General features: G+C 31.4%; 3 protein-coding genes across 4 annotated transcripts in view; 1 reads left to right on the top strand and 2 right to left on the bottom strand.

Moving 5' to 3' along the window:
* Positions 1-765: 765 nt before the first annotated feature.
* LOC139086805 (uncharacterized) lies at positions 766-3,082 on the bottom strand. Its single transcript, XM_070635405.1, has 2 exons — positions 2,814-3,082; positions 766-2,739 (listed from the first exon to the last, which is right to left on the bottom strand). Exon 2 carries the CDS (start codon positions 2,736-2,738, stop codon positions 837-839), a length of 1,902 nt encoding a protein of 633 aa, XP_070491506.1. The 5' UTR covers position 2,739; positions 2,814-3,082; the 3' UTR covers positions 766-836.
* A 409-nt stretch (positions 3,083-3,491) lies between these two features.
* Positions 3,492-24,448, bottom strand: part of LOC139086834 (uncharacterized) — a 38,477-nt gene continuing 17,520 nt past the window's right edge. Inside the window, exons 2-4 of the mRNA XM_070635444.1 lie at positions 9,742-10,031; positions 3,855-4,221; positions 3,492-3,661 (exon numbers count right to left, since the gene is read on the bottom strand). Coding sequence (XP_070491545.1) covers positions 3,636-3,661; positions 3,855-4,221; positions 9,742-10,029 — 681 coding nt within the window. The 5' untranslated portion in view covers positions 10,030-10,031 and the 3' untranslated portion in view covers positions 3,492-3,635. The remainder of the gene's footprint in view (positions 3,662-3,854; positions 4,222-9,741; positions 10,032-24,448) is intronic.
* Positions 4,310-9,746, top strand: LOC139086833 (glutathione synthetase-like). Of its 2 annotated transcripts, none has more exons than XM_070635443.1 (7): positions 4,310-4,516; positions 4,587-4,647; positions 4,715-4,927; positions 5,881-6,008; positions 7,850-7,892; positions 7,955-8,804; positions 8,864-9,746. In XM_070635443.1, exons 1-7 carry the CDS (start codon positions 4,428-4,430, stop codon positions 8,914-8,916), a joined length of 1,437 nt encoding a protein of 478 aa, XP_070491544.1. In that variant the 5' UTR covers positions 4,310-4,427; the 3' UTR covers positions 8,917-9,746. The 2 variants fall into 2 exon arrangements, with proteins under 2 accessions (XP_070491544.1, XP_070491543.1); XM_070635442.1 differs by lacking the exon at positions 5,881-6,008 and adding an exon at positions 5,132-5,325.

Genomic DNA, 24,448 nt, shown 5'->3' with positions numbered 1-24,448 from the left:
TTTGACAGCCAGCTTTTTGATATGTTCAGCGGAAGCTTTCGCATCAAGTTACTGTTTGTTATTATCAATTCACGAAAGTTATAAGACACATCCAGTAATACTTTAAGACTTTGAGAGTCTGCAAACTCAAATATTTTCAATAAAATTTCATTTGGTAGTATATCCATTTCCTTGTTCTTTAATTTTGGCTCTAACTCGTTCAAATTCAAATAAATCACTGACAAACAAATTGCATCTAGTGGATGAATAATTGCATTGATTGCGATTCTAATTAAATAAGAATTGCGTACTTTTATTTATATTTTGAAAGTTTTTCATTATTATAAATAAACTTTGTTGTCGGTATATATTTACTTACTTGATGACGAAAATAGAGCACTTTTCGTTTTCATTAAGCTTTCTCTATGCATGTTATTCACCTTAGCATTTGAACTTGAACTATGAATTAGTTCCTTAGTCTCGAGACTTTGCATTTTATGCTTAGGTCAACGTCATTGAAGTGAATAGGTTTAAAGCTTGACTTAAAATTCAGCTGATTCTTCGTCCTTGTTTGTTCAATCAAGGATGAACTTTTTCTCCGAAATTAAAAGTTCGCGCCATAAAATCCTGAAGTTCAAACTTTGAACTTCAATTTGAATTTTGAAATTTCGTTACTTTTCAAATCCTAAATTACCGTTAATTTTATTTTCATTCAAATCGCACATTTCTCTTGAGAAGCAGACCTAGACTCTACAATAAGATTGAAGATGCATTAAAACAAAAGAATTTAATGTTTTGGAAAAATATGTTAATTTATTAGATAAGATTGATAACAAAAAAAAAAGAGATAATAATAATTACAGTTCACTGATATCACATTCCTTGAATATTTCTCTAAGTAACTCTACTTCCTCATTACAATGATTAACAAAGTAATTTGATAATTTTATTGTCTTCTCCTCGATATTAATTTCAACTTTATAAAATGGATTTTGTTCTTGAATTCGTTCATTTTCGTTAGCATCTTCGTCTGGATTTAATGAATTATCAGGTGGACAGCATGCAATTCTGCAGACTTTTAAATGCTTCCAATTTGCTAAATTTCGAATAATTATATTATATTCGATTTTAATTGAAGCATTAAGCTTAAAATTTCCAATATCCTCAATGTAAAGATTCTCAATATTTGGACAGTCATGTGTAAGCTTGTCCCAATAAAAGTTACTTCCAGTTGGACTTAGAAAATCAATTTCTAATGTTTTTAATGATGGCATATTCACAAAAAGCATTGTGTCGCACCTAAAGCTATCAGCATGAATGAATTTAAGATTGTGGAAATTCTCCAAAATTCCATTCATTGAAAAACTCGACAAATTTTCACATTTTAGTGACTCAATGTTGGGAAATATGTTAATGAACGTCTTGAAAGTTTCTAAATCATCATTAGATCCAACAAGTTCTAATTCTTTTACACTATCTAATCTGCAATTTTTAATTATATTAACTCTCGTGTCATTTAATGTCCAATCGGATGGCAACGAAAGCTTCTCTAATTTCTTAAAATTATTAAATAGCACTCGACAAAAGTGAAAATCAATATTGTAACATGAAATTATCAAATCCTTAATATTCTCCGATTGTGCACGAAAAAAATTTGAAAAATGACGATTATAACTTAATTCACATTCTAATGAGAGTGTTTTAAGCTTAAATTTAACATTCTCAGTTATATCAACGTGAAATAAGCTTTTATACATCATATCACTATATCCTTGAAGGATTAATTCCTTTAAATTGTCTTGCTGGCACACAAAATTTGTAAATTCAGTCTTTGGTTCTTGATAATAAAATGTGAGTTTTAAATATTTCAATTTGTTGCAATTCTTAATGAACTTAACTACGCTTTCGGCTATACTGCTGGACTCGAGATGCAAATATGTTAAATTATTTAAATCTATTTCAGTTTCTGTTACTGGATCTTCTTCTAGATCTTTTTGCTCATCTGTTGATTTGCTCTCTACTGCCATTTCATTATTTGGATTGTTCTCTACTGCCATTGCTTCATTGTCTATAGCCTGTTCTTGATTATCAGCATTTTCATGTACCATGTCTTGATTGTTTTCATTCTGTGCCGCAACATTCCGATTGTTTTGGATGTTCTCAGCTTCATCTATAATATCGACAATTTCTATTGCCATTTCCTCTATATTGGCATTATTTGGATCATTTTGAACATTTGGTTCCTCTACATCCACATCCATAATTTGAATTTCGTTAACTGCTTCATTTTGATTATCCTGGATCTCATTAATTTCAGGTGGTCGCTCTTCCTGTCCATTTGGTTCAATGTTGTGATTTTCATCATTGATTTCTGCTCTGTCATCTTCGTTATCTGGATGTTCAACATTCATTTCTTCTTGTTGGTCGTGTCTGTCGCCTTCACGTTCCATAATATAGCAATCTGTGAATGATAATCTTTCGAGACTTGGTGTTTCCTTTAATATCCTCTTGAATTGGTTCTCGTCATCAAATCCAACATCCTGAAATCTTAAGGAACGGATGAAAAATCCAAATTTTTTAATAAACGGCAATTTCTCTTTCCATGTTTCATGGAATAAAATTACATCAAATTTTCTCATCAATTCTGGAGACTTAATAATTAATTCGTTAATTTCTTTGGACACAAGAAGGCATTTCTTAAGATCATTTAATTCCAAGTGACTTAAAATTGATTTGATGATTTCTGAAGGAAAATCCATGCTGTAAATATAGCAATACGTTTTATTAGAAATACTATTCGTTACTGACATGTGTCAAGTGATGACAAAACTTACTTATTGGATATATTCGACTTTATAAATATTAATTCTGGATCTTTCAAATTGTTGTGAAATTATGACATCATTCGATCCTTGATTTTTTTTCTCGGGAATTTCACTTTAATTAGTGATTAATCGCCTTTAATTCACTTTCTAACTATATGATAGTTATCTTTATGACAATATTAACCAAACTATGCCAATTGACAGCTTCAGGCTACTTCGGAAGCCTTTAATATTCAATAAATCACAAATGAGCAATTTTTCAATATTTTGAAATTGAATATTTTGTGTAAATGCGGCTGAATTTTATAGCAAAATATTTTTGTACATTCTCCTCTCTCACTTGACTGCTCTATGTGATCATTCATTAGCAAATTATACTCTGACTAGTGTGGTAAGTACGAATTTAATTGCCGAAATACTTTACAAATAATTTTGACAATTTTAACAATTTTTGAAGATTCCAACGACTTTTATAAATTCAAATTTTCACTGAAATATTTAGAATAATTCAAATCTGAAATGTCCGTTATTTACTTATTTTGTCAATTTGAGTTCAAAAGCCTTCTGAAATTCAATATTTAACTTTTTCAACATTGATCCTGAAAAAATCAATAATAAATAAAGTCCATCCTTTCTCTCATCATCATACTTTAATAAAATTATTTTATTATTATCTAAAATCACACATAAATTAAAATTACATTAATATTATACAATAGGACATGTAAAAAGTTCAGAGCAGTATAAAATAGATACACATATCTTAAATAAAATTAATCAGATTCATTTATTAATTTCCAAAGATTTCTTGAAGAAGCCACTTGCTCAGTTTTACCTAGGCATCTCACGGTTACGCACTGTAATTAGAAAATGTTATGTTATTATTCAAATTTAATGATTTTAAACAATTCAAGAATTGTGAATTTTTAACGTATTTTCGAAATTCAAATTTTGATACAAAAAATTCAAATTAATTTTTAACGTCTAAAATTCCAATCCACATTTACTTGCAAAATTTGATTGCTCCAAAAAAGAACATAAAAATCTTACATTCAATAAGAATAACAGCTATAGAGAGTCCAATAATAAAAAGAAAACTCATTGTAACAATCAAGACCGTAACCTGTCGACTTCTCTTGCAAATGTAACTTCTCGACTTTCTTTTCATGCTAGAACGTCCAAATCCGTTAATCATTGTAAAATGTGTTGAACTTGCCATGGACAATTGATCAAGCTCTTTGGTAGATTTGTTGTAGTGTGGTGCAAATAAATTATTCGGATGAATGTTGATGATTGATGATTGATTTTGTTTATGAATTTTCTCGAAATTATCAAGTATGGATGATGCATGATGACGTTCCTGAATTTTTGCAAAGTTTTCTAAATTTGCGACAGTCAAGAGAAGTGATGAAGCGCTCTGAAAGTAAATTAATTAAAAAACAATTAAGTTTGCTATAAAATTTACTATAAAAATTATTAACGGTCAAAAAATATTCAAATTTAGATTGTTTATTTTTTGCATGAGAAATATTTCGTGGAAGTTATTTTAATCGAAATATATAGTTAATTATTGTTAATTGTATCCTATTTAGTGTGAAAAACATTCATAAGTGTCTATAGAATATGGAAAATCAGAAGATATTGCCAGCAGCCATTGATCTGCCACTAAATCCAAAAGTTCTTGAAGAAGTCATTTCCAAGGCAAAAGATTGGTAAGAGAAAAAATCTCATTTTAAGTAAACAATTTCGCATTGTCATGATGATAAACTATACTGATAACAGGGCACTAATGCACGGAGTATGCATGAGATCCAAGACGAATTTCAATATGGATTCTCTTCAAGTTAGTTGAAAAAGAAGTTTCACATGATCTTGAATTATTAATTAGTTAAAGCATTAATTATTTCCAGTTTGCACCATTCGTTCTAACACCGTCGTTATATCCACGTAAAGAGTTTGAGAAGGCCGTAAATCTTCAAACAATTCTTAATGAATTAATTCATAATGTTGCACACGACACGGAATTTTTACGTGAAACCTTAGCCGGCACAATTCAAGTCGATGAATTTACATCGAATTTATTTAAGATTTATGAGACAGTTTTAGCTGAAGGAATAACACAGGTATGAATTTCATATTTCACCATTCTTCATTTCTCATCATTATTCTTATGATTTCGCTTTAATTTTTCGATGATCCTTCATTTTTCTTTATAATTTAATTAATTTTTTAAAATTTTGCAATTCCAAAAACCAATTCCATTTCTTTTCGTATTTCAAATTGAAAACTCAAAATATTATGAAAAAAACAATACCAATAAAAAACAGGAATTATCACTTGGTCTGGTACGGTCCGATACAATGCTTGAGACAAAGAAGTCGTGCATCAGCCCATGTCAAAAGAAATTAGAATGTCAATCAAAATTACGTGATAGACTCTATTGCTGCGTCGCGATGGTTGAGATTAATACTATAGCCTCCGGCTTTGGCCATCTCGGGCCTTCTTCTAGAGGCATTCAAAGGTTATTCGATAGTTATTTTTAAATGTGTTTCTTTTGTTAAATATTTCCAAGATTCGTTCAAATGTTCTTGAATTTTAATTTTAAGCCTACTTTGACCAAAATTGCTTTTGAAAAATATTTGAAAATTTAACGGCTAAAATATATTTGAAAAGTAAATTTAAAAAATAACGAACAAAATTCTTCGAAAGTCAGGCAATTTTGGTCAGATGAGCCTTAAAATTAATTTACCAATTTTGGACGTTTCTTAAATATTTCCGTGGTTTATTCTCTTCTCTATTTTGTACATTTTTCATCTACTTTTCATTTTTATTTTATTTTTTTTTTTGTGAATGGCAAAGCTTTAAATAACTTAACAATCGAGTGAGTGCTCTTCCAACAGTTTGTATGTACAGAATTTAAATAACTCAAAAAGGATCATCTTGTGTCATTATTATTATTTAATTTTATTATTATTTTTTCTGTTTAATCAAATTTAACTTAATTTTTTTTTGTAAATATTAATCAAATTCTCTCACTTAATGAAGATCCACCAAACTTAATTCATCATTCTTCCAGATTCTTACGTTAGGTTTGCTGCGTTCTGATTATTTTAATACGACAAATAATAATATTTTACAAGTGGAATTCAATACAATAGCTTCGTCGTTCGGCGGAATCTCGTCTAAATTTCAGTTGTTCCATAGGTAGATTTAAAACAAAACAATATTTTAATAGACCATTCTGTTGTTATTTATCTTTTTTTTTATTTGTGTCATTATACATTAATTAATCAATCAGATAACATATATCCATTACATTTTCTTACAAGCATACACATTGTTTTTTAGTTTCCACATTTTTTATTATTTGTTTTTCATGACATAAATGAGCTTTAATTTTTGTTTACGTCCTGCAATTTGTCGCTGATTACATCTCACATATTCACAAAACACACATACATCACAAAAATTACATTTAATTAAAGTATTTAACCATCATTTTATTGTTTTTTTAATTTTATTCTCAAAAATGTGAAATTAAAAAGAAAATGTTTTTGGTGTTGAGGAAAAAATTATTTTATGGCTAACGAAATTTTGAAAAAAAAAAAAAAATAGAACAGAATAAAACCATTGGAAAAGCACTCAGAAATAGACGTTGAAAAATTGTATTAGATTGCTTAGAATTTGGCATGCATTTGTAATATACGTAATAATTTGACATTTTTAGAGAAACCTAGTTGGCAGGAATTGTTGCTGTTTGATTACTTATGAAATCGCATTGAGATATGATGGAATTCAAGAAGTAAAACAATATGCTGACATTTACTGGACATTTGGATCCAATCATTTACTGCATATTGCTTTGGACAGTTTCGGAGTTCCTGACTTTTTGACCAGGAATAACTACGATAATTTGTTTATTTATTGTTTTATATCTATTTAGAATCAATGTTGTCCAAACTGTGTGACGCGACACACTGGTGTGCCGTAAAACAAGCTCAGAAGTACCCAAGGCATTTGTACTGAATTTCGTCCAAATGAAAGATTTTGTTGTTCCGGATGAAAGTTTGTCTTTGTATCGAATGAAATAAAAATTCTAAAAATATCTCAATTACTGAGTGTGAATTTTTGTTCCATTTTTTAAAATTTTTCAGAAAAATTAATAAAAATCGCTAAATTTATGTGTTTATTATGATTTAAATTGTGGGAGCATAAAGATTTTATGTTCAATATTAGATTACTCTACGGAAGCAAATCATGCTTTACATTAGTTTAATTAACATAATTAGCAATCATTATTTTTTTCCGTTGAAATTTTGGAACGTTATTGATACAATGTCACAGTGATACAGTGTGCTGTCGCTCAAAAAGCTTGGACAACACTAAATTTTAGATATAAACACTGACTTTGGATTTATTCAGGATATTGGTTTTCTATAACTGACTTAAATAATCGTACCATTTCATCTTTAACAGAGCTCGAAGTCGACTCGAATTTTTTATGGAGACGAGTTGACTCGACTCGACTTTTCTATTCAAAATCCGAGTCTTTTTCGAGCTCTGATCTTTATTGAACTAAAAATGTAACCTATCTATTAACAGCATGACTTGGAACTAATATTCATGTGAATTAGTAAACTAACACTCCGTCAAAGTTGAGGGTACGACTATATGACTAAATTAATGAAGAGACTCCTATTTCCTTTAAAATCTAACAGAATTTCTATCAATCTTAATATTTCTTATCGTCAGACCTCTTAAACAAACGATCGTACGATGAAACTGTCCTACTAATCTACAACAGTGTTGGGCCATAAACCGTATGACGAGTTTGGTTTTGGTTTAGGCTTATCCAAGTTGAATCAAGAAAAATAAAATGTTGCAACTATCAAGCAAATACAATCCACAATTCTAGATTCTTTGCGGTTTCAATAATCAAACTCATCAACCCTGCAATAGTTTTTTATGTATTTGGTGTTCTATGTTTGTCTCAAAACTACCAATTAATCATATTTGATATTAATATTATTAATTTCCTTCCATAGTTATATTCTAAGTGAATTGGGACATTACGATAAGATAAAGAACGTGAGTATATCCAATAACATCAAAATTTCTCAATAATTTATGATTTATTGCTTAATAATCAGCTTCCCGAAAACAATGCATTATCTGGATTATGTGACGCAATGGTGGAAGCATGGAACATTATTGGAAACACAAAAGCAGCAATATTGTTCATAATTGAAGACGTCACTTACAATATTTGTGATCAGCGTTTCCACGAGTTTCATATTAGAGAAAATTACCCGCATGTAAAAGTGATAAGGAAAACATTGACAGATGTTTTTAATACTGGAGTGCTGGGTAGTAATAAGGAGCTTATTGTCGATGGTATTGTTATTAGTGTCGTTTATTTCCGTGCTGGATACGAGCCAGGACATTATCATTCACAAAATGAATGGAGTGCCCGATTGATGATTGAACGATCATCAGCTATTAAATGTCCATCAATTCATTATCATCTTGCCGGCACAAAGAAAGTACAACAAGCATTAGCAAAGCCTGGAATCTTGAAGAGATTCTTGACTGATGAGGATGAAATCACAAGAGTTAAGGAAATCTTCACGGGCCTATATTCGCTAGACAAAGAGGAAGGAGGTGATAAAGTTGTTGAAATGGTGCTTAAAAATCCCGAAGGTTATGTGATGAAGCCACAAAGAGAAGGTGGTGGAAATAACATTTATGGTTCAGACATTCCTGAGAAGCTAACAACAATGAGCGAAGAGGAACGATCAGCTTATATTGTTATGGATCGAATTTTCCCACCAATCTCAAGAAGCTACATGATAAGGCCTGGCGCTCAAGGTGCACCATCAATAGTCGATATGGTCTCTGAACTTGGAATCTTCGGTGCAATTATCGGAACAAAGGAGAAAATTCTCTACAATCGACAAGTCGGTCACATGTTAAGGACAAAAGGTTCAAGTGCTAATGAAGGTAAATGTGACATAAATTTCATTTATTGATCGTTACTGATTTCCTTTATGATATTACAGGAGGTGTGGCGGCTGGCATGGGAGCACTCGATAGTCCATATCTTTTTGATTAACAGATATATAAAGCTTATTATTTTATTATAGAGACACTATATATTTTGAACAAAAATGTGCATTCTTATATTAATATATATGTTACGGTGATGGTCTAAATAAAAAGTTTTTATATACAGTCATAGCAAGGATATGGAACTTTGGGATCGGCTTTAATAACAAGTAATAATGTCAAAAAATTAAATGATTTCTATAAAATTAATGCATAATACTGTAAAAATTGTAAATATGCATCAACTATCGACGATCACAGCAATATTGACCGGTTTAATTACAATTGGATAGACATCAACTACCGAATTTAATGATTCAGCAGTAAAAGCAACAATTTAATGAAATATCTAATCAAATTAGGCAGCAGAATTGAAAATAATGCAGTTTCAGCAGTTTGCATTGATAAAGTTCTGATTCAAGTCTACAACACACATCACTGCCATAAAAATTGCTTATGTGTCTTAGTCAAACTTAGATTTAAGAATGTTTTGTTTCAAAAAATTGTAAATTTTAGCTTTTGAGTCTTTTTATTCCAATTTACAATCACTGCACAGCAGAGTTCGACGTTGACCTTAGTCAACTAAAGATGAACCGGCTTCGGTCTCTACTGCACAGTGAGCAAAAACTAGAAGTTTTAATGTCCATGTCTATAACAATCCCGAGTGGACAATAATCCGTTATAACTATTTGATACCAAGTTAATGTCCTGTTGATGACTTGTTGTCCACTCGGGAATTTGAAGCTAAAGTTTTCAATGATCCAGTCTTAACTGTTATTAAAATCATCCCAAAGTGTCATTGCTTAATGAATAAAATAATAATATTACATACATGAATACTTTGTTCGCTATCAGATGAGCCTTGTGATGATCTTGATCCCCTTTTAATCGGTGAATCACATTCATTATTATCGATGCATGTCTCTTGCATTTGACTCTTTTTAGTTTTCAATCGTTGTGTTGACGAGTTTTTAGATGATGCTGATGATAATGTCGTGTTACAATCATTGCAATCTTTTGATTTTTCAAGTACTTCACTGTCACGATGATAAAATCGACTCTGAACTTTACTCGAATTTGAACTCAATGATGGTCGTGGAATATACCATGATTGATCCATATCTAGAAATAGAGGCACAAAAATAACAAAAAAGGCATTAATGTCACTCAGAATAAAAAAATATAAACAAAATTATCGGATATCAAGGCAATCAAGATTCGACGATCAGTTTGTCAACTATTTGTCGACGTCATCATGCAGTCATTAATGATATTAGGAAGAAACAAAAACAAAATAATAAAAGAAATCAGCACCGAAAAACATAACGGATCCGGAAAAATCTTGATCAACATGTACACGTGTGTTTTTTTGACGTCACATAATCGCGGAGCAGTGATCAGCATAAAAATTAAAAGGTCAATAAATTTAATTGAGATTGAAGGCGGTTGGTATTAATCCGTATCCTCGACAAGTCAATCTAATTTTTTTTTTTTCGCAATTCTTCGACAGGCGACTGTAGCATAATTCTTGCAAATGCTCGCGTGATTGCAAATAATGTAATTGATCTTATAAAGTCAAACACGTTATATACGGTATAAGATGTTAATTTACCTTTTTCACTCTTACTCATAAAAATATTGGGTAAAGTATTGATTAATGGACAATGAGATAACAAATTATAAAAGTATTCGACCTTATCGAGAGACTTCAGCGCATTTTTGTTCCAGCGATCAGTAATTGGCGTAGGACGGTAATGAAGGAATGTTAGTTAGATGTCAAAACTGAGAATTTGTACAAGCTTTGTGATTCGGCCATCAATAAAGTGATATGGAAAGTCTTTTGTAGCAACCTAGTCTTCAAGTCGGAGCATGGTTCCAGTAAGTAAGCAATTAATTCATGAATGATAAATAATTTTGTCATTTAACGGTTTTTGAAGATTCAAATTTTTAACGGTTGCTAAAAATTTAAATTTTTTAAAAGCGACGCTTTAAAAAGTTTTCTTTTGTTTTTGAAATTAAAAATCAATAATTTACGTGTACACATTGATAATTTGTCGTTTCCAGACCTATTGATTCCAAAATAACTCGATGGCACAAAGCTAATGCTTCAAACTAGAGCTTTCTACGAGATCTGGCTTTCGAGATCTTGTCCTTTCCCTTGCCAGTTAGCCAGCTAGTCAACCAACTAATTTGATAGCTTTCCAGGAATTTGAACAAATTGCTTTATTAAGCTCCCTTTTTCTCAAAAACAGGCGCTAAAAAATATCAAATCAATTTCATCATTTACCTAAACTTATTAAGAGCAATGAAGTTAATTTTCATGACTAAGATTTGATATTAAAAGGCACTGAATAAATAAAAAATATTCAATTGCATAATCGCTATTGTTGTTTTTCATTCAAATATGTAAATTAGCAGTTGACAGCCTGAGGACATTTGACTGTTGCTTTATACACACAAATTATATCTTCATTGCCCAGTAAACAATTTAATTAGTAATTAATTATTGTGTCTAGTGACGGTTTTATTGCAATTTTATGAATCAATTCATGAATGTCACAATTGTGGATTTTCACTAATTTCATTGCTAATTAAGATTAATTATTTATTAGTTTCGTGGAATTTGCCAAAATATGAATCATGTAGATGTGAACATTGCTGAAGAAGCATGAAGTGACACCTAAGTAATTACTAGATCTCTTCAAAAAGAAAATGACTCTTATGAATGCAATGGCGATGGCTCGTTAAGCATGATCATTTCAAACCTCTTTAAGTCAGTTAGAGAATGAGAATAAAAGTGAATTTCGGAAATCCCCTTTAATTTTCTATAGATGAGAAATTTTGAGTTAATAAGAAGCAAATATTTACTTTACTAAGTAGCGGTAATTAAGTAAAAAAGTTTTGATTAAGGTTAAAGAAAAAATTTGTACATAATATTAACCCATATTAACTTGAGATTTAAGTGTTTTTAGCACGTAGCAACAATCAAACAGAATATTTTGTGCAAAACAAATGAAAAAGGTTCCGTTAAAACTATTTTATCAACCATAAATGGAAGTCGCCCATATTGGTTGGACATATGGAAGCTACACAGAGACAGCTTTCATTTGGTGTTGTAAAGAAGCTATGCAGGAACTTTAAAAGCTGCATCTAGAAGCCTTGTTGATTTTTGTCGATCGGCGACTGTCCTAAAAAGATCTCAAAGTCGACTTCAAATTTATATGGAGTCGAGTTGATTCAAGTCGAGTATTCCAAACAAAATCCGAGACGACTTAAGGCTCTGATTCTAGCGGCACTAATTTGTTTGTGTAATTCGCAACATGACGAAATATTGGCTATGTACATTGTATTGATAATTTTAAACAGCGGCGTCTTAGCCATGACATTGCCCTAAACGAGAATAACCAAATTCTAGGATTCTTACTAAACTGCAAACCAAAACCGCAAACCTGCAGCCTTGGATGTCATACTTATAAGATATAGCCGAAAACTACAGGTCTGTGACTATAAAATACAGGAAAAAAGGTCTGCAGTTCTTGGGCGAATCCTACAAAATTATATGAGCTAATACACATTAGAATTGTCATGCATACTTTATAAATCCACTCCTAAGATGTAGTAGCTGCCACTATATCAATTCAAAGTACTTTTGTCCCTAAAGAAGAATTTGTGTATAATCCAAATAGCTTCCAATTTCCTTTGCTAAATAGCTATAATACAATGTAAGAAGACATCCTATATATAAATACAAAAAAATTCCAGTTCCCTCTACAAAGTCAGTAACTTAATTTACGCTACCGTAAAATATTCCATCAATTCTTTTTAATTCATATTAAGACGTATCCCGCCCATATTGATATGAACACCTAAGAAATTAAACATCAATCGTGTATAACAGATAAGTGAGTACGCTCACATAATAAAAATATATATTCATTAATAAAGCATATGCTGGATAAAATAAACAACAACAAAAAATTCAGTTGCAGGCTGTTCGCTGAACTTGTTTTACATCTTCGTATTTAATCGACAGGGTCACGATTTCAATATTCATTCATTGAATCATTTTCTGGCGTTTAAAGAGGCAGGAGAGAAGTAAAAAGAGTCACTGAATGGCGCTAAACACAAAGATCATTTTTAGACAACAAGACTCTTTGTTAGTTGGTGATTTTTGCCAATTCAATGCACGATACAAAAAAAATGATTAAAAAAAGTGCTTCACATATTGAATACTCAATGAGACCCAGGCATTTAAGTATGCCAATAATGTTGCTTTGAGGCTCATCGGGGCATATATCTTGAATTGCAATTGTAAATTCAACATATACACATCAGATTCATCGAATCCGAAGTGAGTAAGTCAATGTCAAAAATGTTGTGAAATTTTTTTTCAATTAACTATAATTATTCACATTATTCTGGTATGCTGCATATACATATATGTGCTATCATAAGCTTAAATGAATATTATTAAAAAGAAGATGAACATAGAGTTAAAGGAATAAATGAATGAAAAATTCAATGAAAAGGTCGTTGTGACCATAAAGGGGAAATGAATAATTGTAGGTCTAGTACTCAATATATCGTTTACATATTTTAACTTTATGGCTATAGCACAATATTTTTTTTTGAGAGGTATTTAAGCTCTAAACTTGGGCGGTAAATAGGAAAAAAAATTAAATATAATATTTTTTTGCGACTAAGTTGCCGATTTATTTAGGGAATGTTTAAGAGTTACGTGACGGTAAAAATAGCATATTTAGACCCTCACCACCTCTTGCCTTAATGAAAGGAGACCTTTTCCGAAGAAGGAGCAACACAGAATTATTTCTGATCCTTAACGAAGCAGTTTTAATGCGAACGATAAAACTCAATAAGCTATGTTGTGTACAAACTAGTTAACAGAGCCATCAAGTAAATAGCCTAAGCTGCACATAGAAAAATGGTTGCGATGAGCTCTACACATTGTTAAGAGACATATAGAAGCTCCAGCTAACAGCCTGTTAATTGTCAATGGACAGTCATCGATATAGGCTTCAAAGGGCAACTGAGATAGGCTATGGATCACATTTGTACGATATAATCAGTGAAGTAAGTAAGTAAGACTCCGTCCACCATAATGCTTTGAACAAACTTTGTATCAAAATTCCGAACCTTGTTTGTTTGGGCACCACTGCGTCGCCATATTAACGGTAATAATGTCTAAAGCAAAAAATGCGGTATGCCGCATTGTACGTTCGGGAATTTGGCTCCGTAGCAAAATTTAGTTAATTGGCAGACGGAAGTCATCGATAGAGCCAGTTTTAAATGCCATCTGAGCAAGACCATGGATCACGTTTGATCTGTAAGACCAGCGAAGTATGTAAATAACAAAAATGTACACAATCTCATCTACCCTTTCTTACCCTAAGTGTTACTTAATTCAAAAACATTCCCCAAGCAACTCGTGTCGCTCTGATTCAATATTGACATTAAATTAATTGTAAGAATTATACGAAAAATATTTAAATCTTTTGCTTTAATCAGGATTAATTTTGACATTAACATTTTGTTTTTATTGCTAATGTTAATATTTATTCTGTGTAATTTCTTTGACAACATGCTCATCAATTAATAATTATTAGTTTTCAATTTAATTAACAGTCTTTACCGTACCAAAATGACCTTCATCATTCTCTGAGATAATAATCAAAATGCATTTATTTATATTTATAGCTTTTTGATGAGTTTTGGGTCAGTTAGACACTATTTATGGTTTTATATGATATTTTAAATTCAATTTAGATGCATGGTGTACTCCTTCATACATCATGTCTATCAAATAAGTTGGCATTCAATTACTGGTTTATCTTGTTTTTATTAAGTTTTTAAATTCAACTGCTTAATGTCTGATGCAGGTATTTATTTTTTGAGATATATGACTAACTACCATTCTAAATTTATAATGAGGGAATGATTAAAAGGAGTGGAATTTGAACCACACCGTTGATGACATTTCTGCAGAAGTATGTATATTGTGGCATGCTGTTAGGAAGGATTTCTGATTTCTGGGGATTTGATCAACTCTTTAGATCGAGAATTGAATAATATTCGGATATAATCCGATAATCTATAGCTATGATCTTCTTTTGAAGTATTTGAGATTCAAAAGAACAGTATCAGAGCTTCTTTCTGTTCCCAATCCTAGTAAACCATGCTTTACCGGTAATATGGAATAATATGTCTCAATGAGACGGAAATTGAGAGCTGCGCAAGGATGTATCGCAGGTAATGATCGTTTAACGAGTGAGGATGCATCAGACTACAGCACTCAGTAGACCTAAAGTTTTAAGTGGGATCAGAACCACTGATCTCGCTAGAGTCCTTAATATCCCGAACTGGCAGAAGGTTTCGAAGGATAGAGCTGTCTTCAGACATTCCATACGCGCGGCAATGGGCCTTCGTGCGTCACAGACAAGGAAGTAAGTAAGTAAGAACCACTGATATGATGGCGATATTGTCAGCTTATGGTCTTTAGCCTTATATCTAACCTATGACCGCTTGGTCGGTTAATTCAAAATTCTATCAACAATTCAATATTCCGAATCCATACCCAAGTAGAACAGGCTGATATAACTCAACCGTAAATCTAGTAATAAACCTTACATAACATAGCAAGTCATAAAATTGTCAATATTACAGTTAGACATACAGTCGACTAAGTCAATGCCTGTTCTACTCAGGATTGCTGTATCATTACACAACAATGTATGTATATCACCGAGCCCCTTTAACAGAACTCACAAGGAAACTTCAGCAACTAATTCCAATTGCTTCTAATCACTTCATCTTAACGATCCCTGGCATGTGCTTTATTTAAATTTATATCCGGCAATTAATTTGTAAACAAACTCATAACAGTCAAAGTCAATGTACTGAAAAAGTTGAATACTTTATTAGCTAAACAGAACAATAAATTCTCATATCAGACATCGTTACTTATTGCACGTGATATGTATTAATGAAAGCGAAAATGTACACGATTAAATAGAATATATTAATCCAAAATGATTTGTTTATTGCTCATATTCAGCTGATATTCATAGAATATTTCTTTTCATTCTGATCAAGTCTTTTGTGCTTTAAATTGTTTTCATTCAGTCACAATGCATTTAAGATTATCATTGTTATTGCAATAATGATGAAGATTTTGTTTTTAAAACAGAACATCACAACTACGTGTGTATCACGGTGATGACAAATAAGGCATGAGCAATTTATCACTGTATTTAATATGGATAATAGGTATAAACAACTTTGTATGGTCATATGTCGATTAAAGTTCCACTTGTAATGCCTTCTCAAATAAATTCCTTATTTATTGCGCTAGAAAATCATTGAATGGATGAGCTGAGATGCGCAAATTTTTATTATTATTGATATTTTGTAATTGACTTATTTATATAAAACATATTTATCCTTCTTAATTCCACGAAATATCTTTATATGGCTTTATTAATAAGGGATATTTATGCACAATCGGTCATTTAAGATAATTTTCAGTAAAGTTGAGGATTGGAGATTGGAATTTTGAGCTGATTGCTGGGATTGTTAAGGATTTTTGCATATTTTATGATAATAAGGCAACCATGCAATAATATTTCTTTATTGACTGACCTATCCTAAAATAAAAACTCAACAAATGCTCATGGATACCTCATGCTTAGCAATACTCACAGCTTTAGCAATAAAAGTTGGAAATTTCACCATTAAAACTTGATTATTATGTTCAGAACAGAGCTCAAATTCGACTTGACTTCTTACAAAATTCGAGTCGATTTTAAGCTTTGGCTAAGAACATGTCAACTGTCATTTAATATTCAAATTATATTTGTTACTAAAATTAGTTGATTTTCCCCTTTTATAGTTGTTGGCCCTTCATGTAAACATTTTAGTCTGTTTTTTAACTTCAAACAATAAACATTGACATCTTTACTTAAATCTGTAAGGAAGTTCTTTAATTATACTTATTTGTAAATAAGCATCGATCTCCTCAATATCAATTTGTAATCTAAAACTTTACGATTTAGTGTTTTTCAAGTCTTTTTCATAAAATGTTGTGATATTTTGATCTAAAGTCTCAGATTCCAAATGTTCATTGAACATGATTATCAAACGACACTATATTTTGCAAAATGTATCCAAATTCCTACTCAAATCTCAATTTTAAATCATCATTTCTAAAATATTCCCACAGTTCCACTGAATTTTATGCTTATTATCAAAACACCAATACATAATGATGACAAATGTCACCAATTTCCATTCACATCCAATTTTTGTTTTCGATACAAATAACTTCATATCTTCCAAAATTCTGCTTAAATCGCATGCGGCACGATACGAAAGAGAAACCAAAAGATCCACTAGTGTGCTTTAATAAAGCTTCTTAATCATTCTTATGACAACATTTTCCCATTCCCAGAACATCAGTTTAATACTTAATTTTTGAAATATTCCGGACTATAAAGATTATAGTCGATAATTTTTCATCCACAAGAAGATCTTAACGAAATGAGAGGTGACAAATTGATTTATGAATAAAGAAGTGAGATTATCGATTGTTGAGTTACGTCAAGTGAGACGTGTGTATCGTCAATTGTTTATAGGTATTTCAAGTTCAGTAAGCCGATGTAAATCTCAACAGTGTATTAAATCTACATAAGGATTGCATATTATTAAATAATTCAAACCAGTTGTACTATTTGCAATTTTTATAGGTGCTGTAATACAGTTTTATACTAGGAACGTGCTGAATATGTGAGGTAACAGATGGATATTAACTTTAGAATTTAGTGGCTTGTGTTGCAGTAAGGCTGTTCCTTTATATTGATAGAAATTGTCGAAGCCACACATATGTTCAGTTATCAAGTCTTAGACAGGATACCAGAATAGTAGAAGTTGCTTAAATGATCCAAAATTAGCTCCAGGACGGCGTGACTCTAAACTTATGTAAACCGAATCAGGCACCAAGTCAGAGTCACGCCGGTTTGCGGTCGAATTTTTGATCGATCAATCCAGTGGTAAGCATTTTTCGCAGCACGGCTTGGTGGTAAGCTTCGACCAAAACCGTACATGGCATATGGTTCTTTGTGACGCAGCACACAGGTTGCCCCGCACTGGATCAACCGACTTGTGCTATTCGGGATCATTAATTTGATTGCATACAAATTTCTTAAGCACAAATATAGAGTCAAAAAGCAATCAGCAGGAGCTCAAGTTGTTGTACAATATAATTACCTCATACCTAACATTTCTCTATATAAAATACTCGATTCATTATGAAGGAAGAATGAGGAAATTGCAAAAAGAAACTAGACAGAAATAGAAATAGTATAAAAACAGATCTCAAATCAAGATTAAATCTATTTATTGATAATTAAAATGCCGAGAATTTGAAAATCTTTTCTGAATGGAAATTTAATACAGCAATAAAAAAGCAGTAGTAAAATTGAGTTAATTGAGATATTTTGAACTTAATTCAATTTGAAAAGTAATCAAATTGCAATCAATTATAAAATTAAAATAAATTTATTTATTTTATTACGTGACTCAATACTTAAATCATGTCAACACGTATTGAGATTACTCTTCGATTTCGCACAATTTTAAAATTACGTTCAGCATGCGATGCAGACTCGACTATTTTGTGTGTGCATTTATTCCTATTAAAGGCTTAAATCAATTCATAATAAAGTAAATGCTGTGTTGACCGACAAATTGCACTTTATGTTTAACAAGACTTATTCATGTCGTACGCATGTAATTAAGGCTTATTATGAATGTTTCCTGAATGGACAGACAATGAGCCTTGCTATTTCGCACATAAAATCCACTTAATCGCATAAATTTCAATCAAATCTCATTTTCAGCACATTTCGTTTAATGAATTGAGTAGCTAGGCTGTCAATTGTATTCAGCCTCTTTATAATACGCGTATGACCAAATATGTATGATTTACCGTATGTGTTTATTCTGTCAAATAATAAAAAATTGTACGTGACTTGATCGAAGATAGACACAATGTGCATGCTTATGAGGACAATGAAGTTCATTGCTCTGACCAAAAAAACCGCAAAAGGTTCTTATTTTTAATTTTTGGTTACTTTGTTATTTTTGGTCAACAAGAACAGAACGCTGTGTGTTGTGATGAGTCGTAGGAATATCCTGGTTTGAGATGTTTATGGGCAGATAATATTAATTTGAAGCACTGAAGTGAATTTTTAATTTACTTAACATTTTGTCAGAACTTTTTTTTGTTTTTATTATCTTTTCAAGCACCTAATTGGCATTACGATTTATATTTATCTCTCGTTTGATGTTGGTGGTGCTGTTGTTTGTTATTCAGCTTATTCGTCAGGTTTATTGTCCGAGTAGTTGATGGAATATTGTTGAGGAGACTTACTTTCTTATCGAATTAAATAAGAATGATGATTATTGTTTGAAATTAGAAAACAGACTAAAATGTTTATATGAAGGGGTCAACAACCATAAAGTTGCTATAAAAGGGGAAAATCAACTAATTGTAGATGCAAATATAATTTGAATATTAAATGACAGTTGATATATTCTCAATAAATATTCTTATGTTAGCTAAAAATGACTTTGAGAAGCTAGAAGAATAGAAGACAAGATTCAACCTTGACTCATTTATAGTCAGAATTGATGAAATTGATAAATTAACCGAATTAAATTAGAAAACTAAGCAAAATTTGAGAATGAATCGAAAATAAATTCGAAAATTCCTAATTCTATCAAAAGAAGCATCAATCATGTGCTACTCGGGAACAAAAATATGAAAGTCTCCAAGTCACTGAACACTAGATCAATAAATGAGATAAAAATACTGGAATATATTTCATTTCATATCCATGAATAATTTTGAATAAATTATTAATAAAAAGCGTAAGAATGAATATGTTCTGTACGGTTAGTCTAACAAAACTTGTTGCCTTACCAAGAATTCCCAAAGCAGTTCAAACAATGTCAAACTGTTAAAAACATGAGAAGTAATAATAATATAAAAATTTTCTATTTTTAGTTTCTTGGTCAATGTCGACCGCGTCATCATGTCATATAAATGGAACAGCTGATTTTTATTTATTTTTTGCTGTTCGACTCTTTGCATATAGAGAGTGACCTGTGTTATTTTGTGAACAAAAAAAGTATGTGATTGAAAGGCTTTTTGGGGGTTTTGCATACATTATGGCAGGTATTGTTGTCGCCTGGTAGGAATTGACTTTAGATTTTGTATTAATTGATATCAAATATTGTTTTTAATAGATGATATATATGTCAATACGCTTCGATTAGGTAGGGTGATCTTATATTGGACTTCGTGTCTTATTTAAGAGTAATTTTAGACTGTTGTCCTTATTATGACTTTCATTAATCCGAAAAGTACAAATCGGTTGATCGATCCGAAATCTGGCAACAGTCCGACGTGACTTTAGCCGGAAATGATGCAAATCAGGAGCCAAGTCAGAGGAATGTCAGCCGATTTTGATCGATTATCCGACTTTTCAAATTAAAAAAACTAAGGCAGGACTTCAAAACTGGCATTTATTCAAATATTGACCGAAATCTACTCATTCAGCTTCCGTAAGTCATTCATTGTGCAGGTTGTCACTACTACTGCTTACTTTGAATCCTTAATGTAGCTACTTGCTGATGTTGTTCATTCCTACGTTACAAAGCTCCTAAATGCCCCCAAATGTACAAAATAAAATTCATTTTTGCCTTTATGCATTCACAGGCTGCTGCTTCTTCGCTTTTTGCTTATTCAGCAATGGAATCGAGCATGATCATGTATCAATGCACAGCACAATACCATTTAATTCTACTTTTTTGAATAGAAACGGAATCAACTTTGTTGAAATGTCCTTGACAAAATTTTGTATTTCTGTTTCTAAATCAGTCCATTGAACCTTTGTGTCATATGTTGTGGACTTAAAAGACTTTAAATTGTTTTTCGATAGCTCCTTGTAAGAAGACAATAAAAGGTCAACAGAAATTGTGACAAAATTCACGACTGAATTCTACGAAATTTAAATTTATGAAATTATTAAGCTTTGTAATAAAAATTCTCGCATTGAATCGCGTGTTATTTTTTTTTTGCATTCATGTCAAGGTCTATGGAACTACTCGTCTCGCTACTTTTTTCTACACTGTAGTGTGGAGCTTCTTCTTGAGTTTGTTAATATATCTATTCACGACTAATATTTATTGTCTCTTTTCACTTTTCAGCAATTCTTTTTTTCATCGAACTTGCTTCAATATTTGTTTTGTATCCAATAAATTTGTCATTTTCACACAATAAGCTAATTTTAATAAATCTGTTATGATCTTTGACTTGGCAGCACATTCTGAGTTATGGGAATGGATGTCATTCGGTTGCTTTAAAATTGAAGGATTTTAAGGAGCCTTAATCTTTCTCTGAAGCTGGTAATGAGAGTGTATTGGTAAAATATTGCCAGTTTCCGATAGAAAATGCAATGCTGTCTCTATTAACAGCTTCTTGTTATGAAAAATATTGTTACTCTTGTGATCTTTTGGAATCTAAAAAGTCATGTTTAATTTCAAGTCCTCTTTCACTGTCCCCATAAGTTCCCTTTCCAAATCCCCATCTGGCTACTAAACATTAGGTTGAAAGCAGAGCTCGAAGTCGACTCAAATTTTGTATGAAGTCTAGTCGATTTAAGTCGACTTTTGCATACAAAATCTGAATTCGAGCTTGCAGTTAAAAGTCTATCAACATCACCTCATAGAGTTTTCAATCACTTGCAGCCTTAAAAACAGCGCACTCTTCCAAGTGGACAACTTGAAATATTTTTTAGGTAATAACTAGACCTGAAAACGACCACTGTATGGAACGTTAAGGAGAAAATTTCATTAGTCGACCGTTGGTCTAGCTCCTATCTTGGTATTATGTCAAGTTATCTATTCGAGTCTACTAGGATTAGATGAATGGAGTGTGTGTATGCATACCCGTGAAATTTGCGAAATCCTGCATTTTTTGGTCAATATCAATATTCCTGAATAAGCCATTTAACTGCCACTATTTTGTGTCACTCGGGTATTTTTAATTTGTTTCTTATTTTGCATTTTTGTTATTATGGGAATTTAATATTTGCACAATATTATTTTTTGTAATGATTCACGTGAAGCACACAAAATACTAAAAATAATTTCATTGTTTTTAAGTTGGCGATGTGCAAAAAATAATTGAACTTGTACCTAATAATGAATCGTGTCTCACCATAAATATCACCATTGAGGGCGTTTTCCTGTGCATATAGCATCTTAAAAAGTTATTGCCAGGGTATAAAAAAAAAACATAAATTTTGTGAAGAACCGTAGTTCAGTGAATCCCAAAAGAGCTTGTGCTGTTGTGAAATTTTTTTTTTAAAATCAAAGTTGACTGCCGTGAAATTTTTTATTAGTTCGACTATAATAAATCTATCAAATGGCAATTTGTTGTTGTTTCATGCATGCAAAGGTGTTGATGCTTAATGACAGTTAAAGGTTGGCATTCTTTCTAGTTATTTGTATGTAAATTGGATAATGAATGGCGCTTGTTGCTAGTCCTGAACTTGATGGAGTATCTAAAGAGGTTCTTTTGGGTATTGGACTTGTATTGGTGACATCCGATCATTTAAAATCAATAAATTAAGTTCAAAAGTTATTGCAGAACTAAAATTTTATTTCTCTCATCAATTTCTCGTTTACTTAAGGCTTTACATGCCGACATTGAATCCCAAATGACACCGAACAAAATAATCCCAATAAATTGTAAACACAGTGTTGGATCAGACACAACGTCGGAATCGTTTGTCAATTTCAAAATGTCTATCTAGATCTCATTATGATAATATCTTCTTCATTCTTCAAGATGATTAAACGATTTGATTTAAATACACATGTGCGACTAGCAATAAGCATGATATCGTCAGATTTTTTCTAGGTATAGAAATATTTTGAATAATTAATTTTTCAGCATAGATGATAAAATGACTAAATAAGCGTCTCATAATTATTCAAATACGCAGTGGAACTTATCAATTAGATATGGTTTGGAATTAAGTAGTAAAGATATGGCCAGAGAGCTTGTTTTGAGAATTGTTAGACAAGAGCTAGGCTTGAAAATCAGTAAACAATGTTGATGAGTCTAAAAATATCTACAAAATTCAGCAATATGCTAATTATTATGGATTTGCTTAAATTAAACTAAGAAACTCTAGGACCACGAATGAATAGCAAAAGAACCTGCCAAAATTCACTCCAGTTGTAAATTCAACACAATCTTCACCCGATTGACTAGTATTAAAATATTCAGATCTCATTGTCGGATGACAGCATAATTAAACCCAGAGCTCGAAGTCAACTTGAACTTTGCATGGAGTCGAATCGACTTCGAACTCTCCTTAGAACCAAGAGGCAGCCATTTGGTAAAAACAACAATATTTTTGAAAATAAGCACTTAATTTTCTACTTCATACGAAGTTCAAATTCACATCGATCTCTGGTTTTAATTATGCTGTGACCTAGACACTGAGGTCTGAACAAATTGCATGATATCATGCCAACGTACTTTACCTCCACCACTTTCTAGTTGCTAGTCAGTTCTTGGTTCTAGTTGAAACATTTTTCAACATTTAACAATATGTCCTGATCAGATCAGAACAAAAATATTTTGCAGGATTTGAATTTTTAGTGCTACAAATAGGAAAATGTTAGATTATTTTGCTTGGGAGGCCATAAATTCCAATTGATCTCAACGTCTATCTAGTCTCAGATCTAGATCTTACTCAGTGTTGATATCTTGCCTTTGACTTTAAAAAAGGCAAACTTTGCAAAGGCAATGCAAAGGCAAGGTTTCTCAAAAAAGAATCTTTCAAAGGCAGAAAAAAGGCAAAGGCAATTTTTTCTGCCTTTGCAAAGGCAAAATCTTCGCAAAGTCAAAGGCAATGCCTTTAATTTTTCAAAAAAAAATTGAATTTTTGACAAATATAAAAATGGAAAAAATTTCAAAATTACATAAAATGATAGTTTTCAATGACAGCTTATGTTTCCAATAGTTAAGGCACAAAAAAATCCAATTTTTAAAAAATTGTCTGCCTTTACAAAGATTTGCCTTTGCCTTTGACTTTGCCTTGCAAAGGCAGAAAAAATTGCCTTTGCCTTTTTTCTGCCTTTAAAAAGGCAAAATCTTTGCAAAGGCAAAGGCAATGCCTTTTTCAAAGGCAATCCATATCAACACTGATCTTACTAAATAAGCCAAAATCGATTGAGTTTAAATCGGAAAAATCTACTTCAATCAATAGGTATTCATAAAATTCAAGTCTATAAATATGTCTGCTCAAAGCCACACACGCCCCTATCGATATTCATTCAAAAAACTCAAAAAATCATTTTTATTATCGCTAACGATAATCCACGTAATGAAGTAATGAAAAATGTGTATTAAATCAAAATCTGAGGCTTAAATTTTGAATAATCAC

Source organism: Chironomus tepperi, unplaced genomic scaffold, assembly GCF_022539635.2.
Source record: "Chironomus tepperi strain 1889 unplaced genomic scaffold, CSIRO-AGI_Ctep_v1 contig_89, whole genome shotgun sequence".
Lineage (NCBI taxonomy): Eukaryota > Metazoa > Arthropoda > Insecta > Diptera > Chironomidae > Chironomus > Chironomus tepperi.
Note: the sequence above shows the minus strand (reverse complement) of the source record. Positions and strands in the feature narration are given on the sequence as shown.

Bases quoted from the DNA above. Each gene is read 5' to 3' on its own strand.
- LOC139086805 (XM_070635405.1), bottom strand. From the start codon at position 2,738: ATGGATTTTCCTTCAGAAATCATCAAATCAATTTTAAGTCACTTGGAA.
- LOC139086833 (XM_070635442.1), top strand. From the start codon at position 4,428: ATGGAAAATCAGAAGATATTGCCAGCAGCCATTGATCTGCCACTAAAT. The intron at 4,517-4,586 runs GTAAGAGAAAAA...TACTGATAACAG, and splicing joins ATTTCCAAGGCAAAAGATTG to GGCACTAATGCACGGAGTAT. The intron at 5,326-7,849 runs GTTATTCGATAG...TTCCTTCCATAG, and splicing joins TCTTCTAGAGGCATTCAAAG to TTATATTCTAAGTGAATTGG.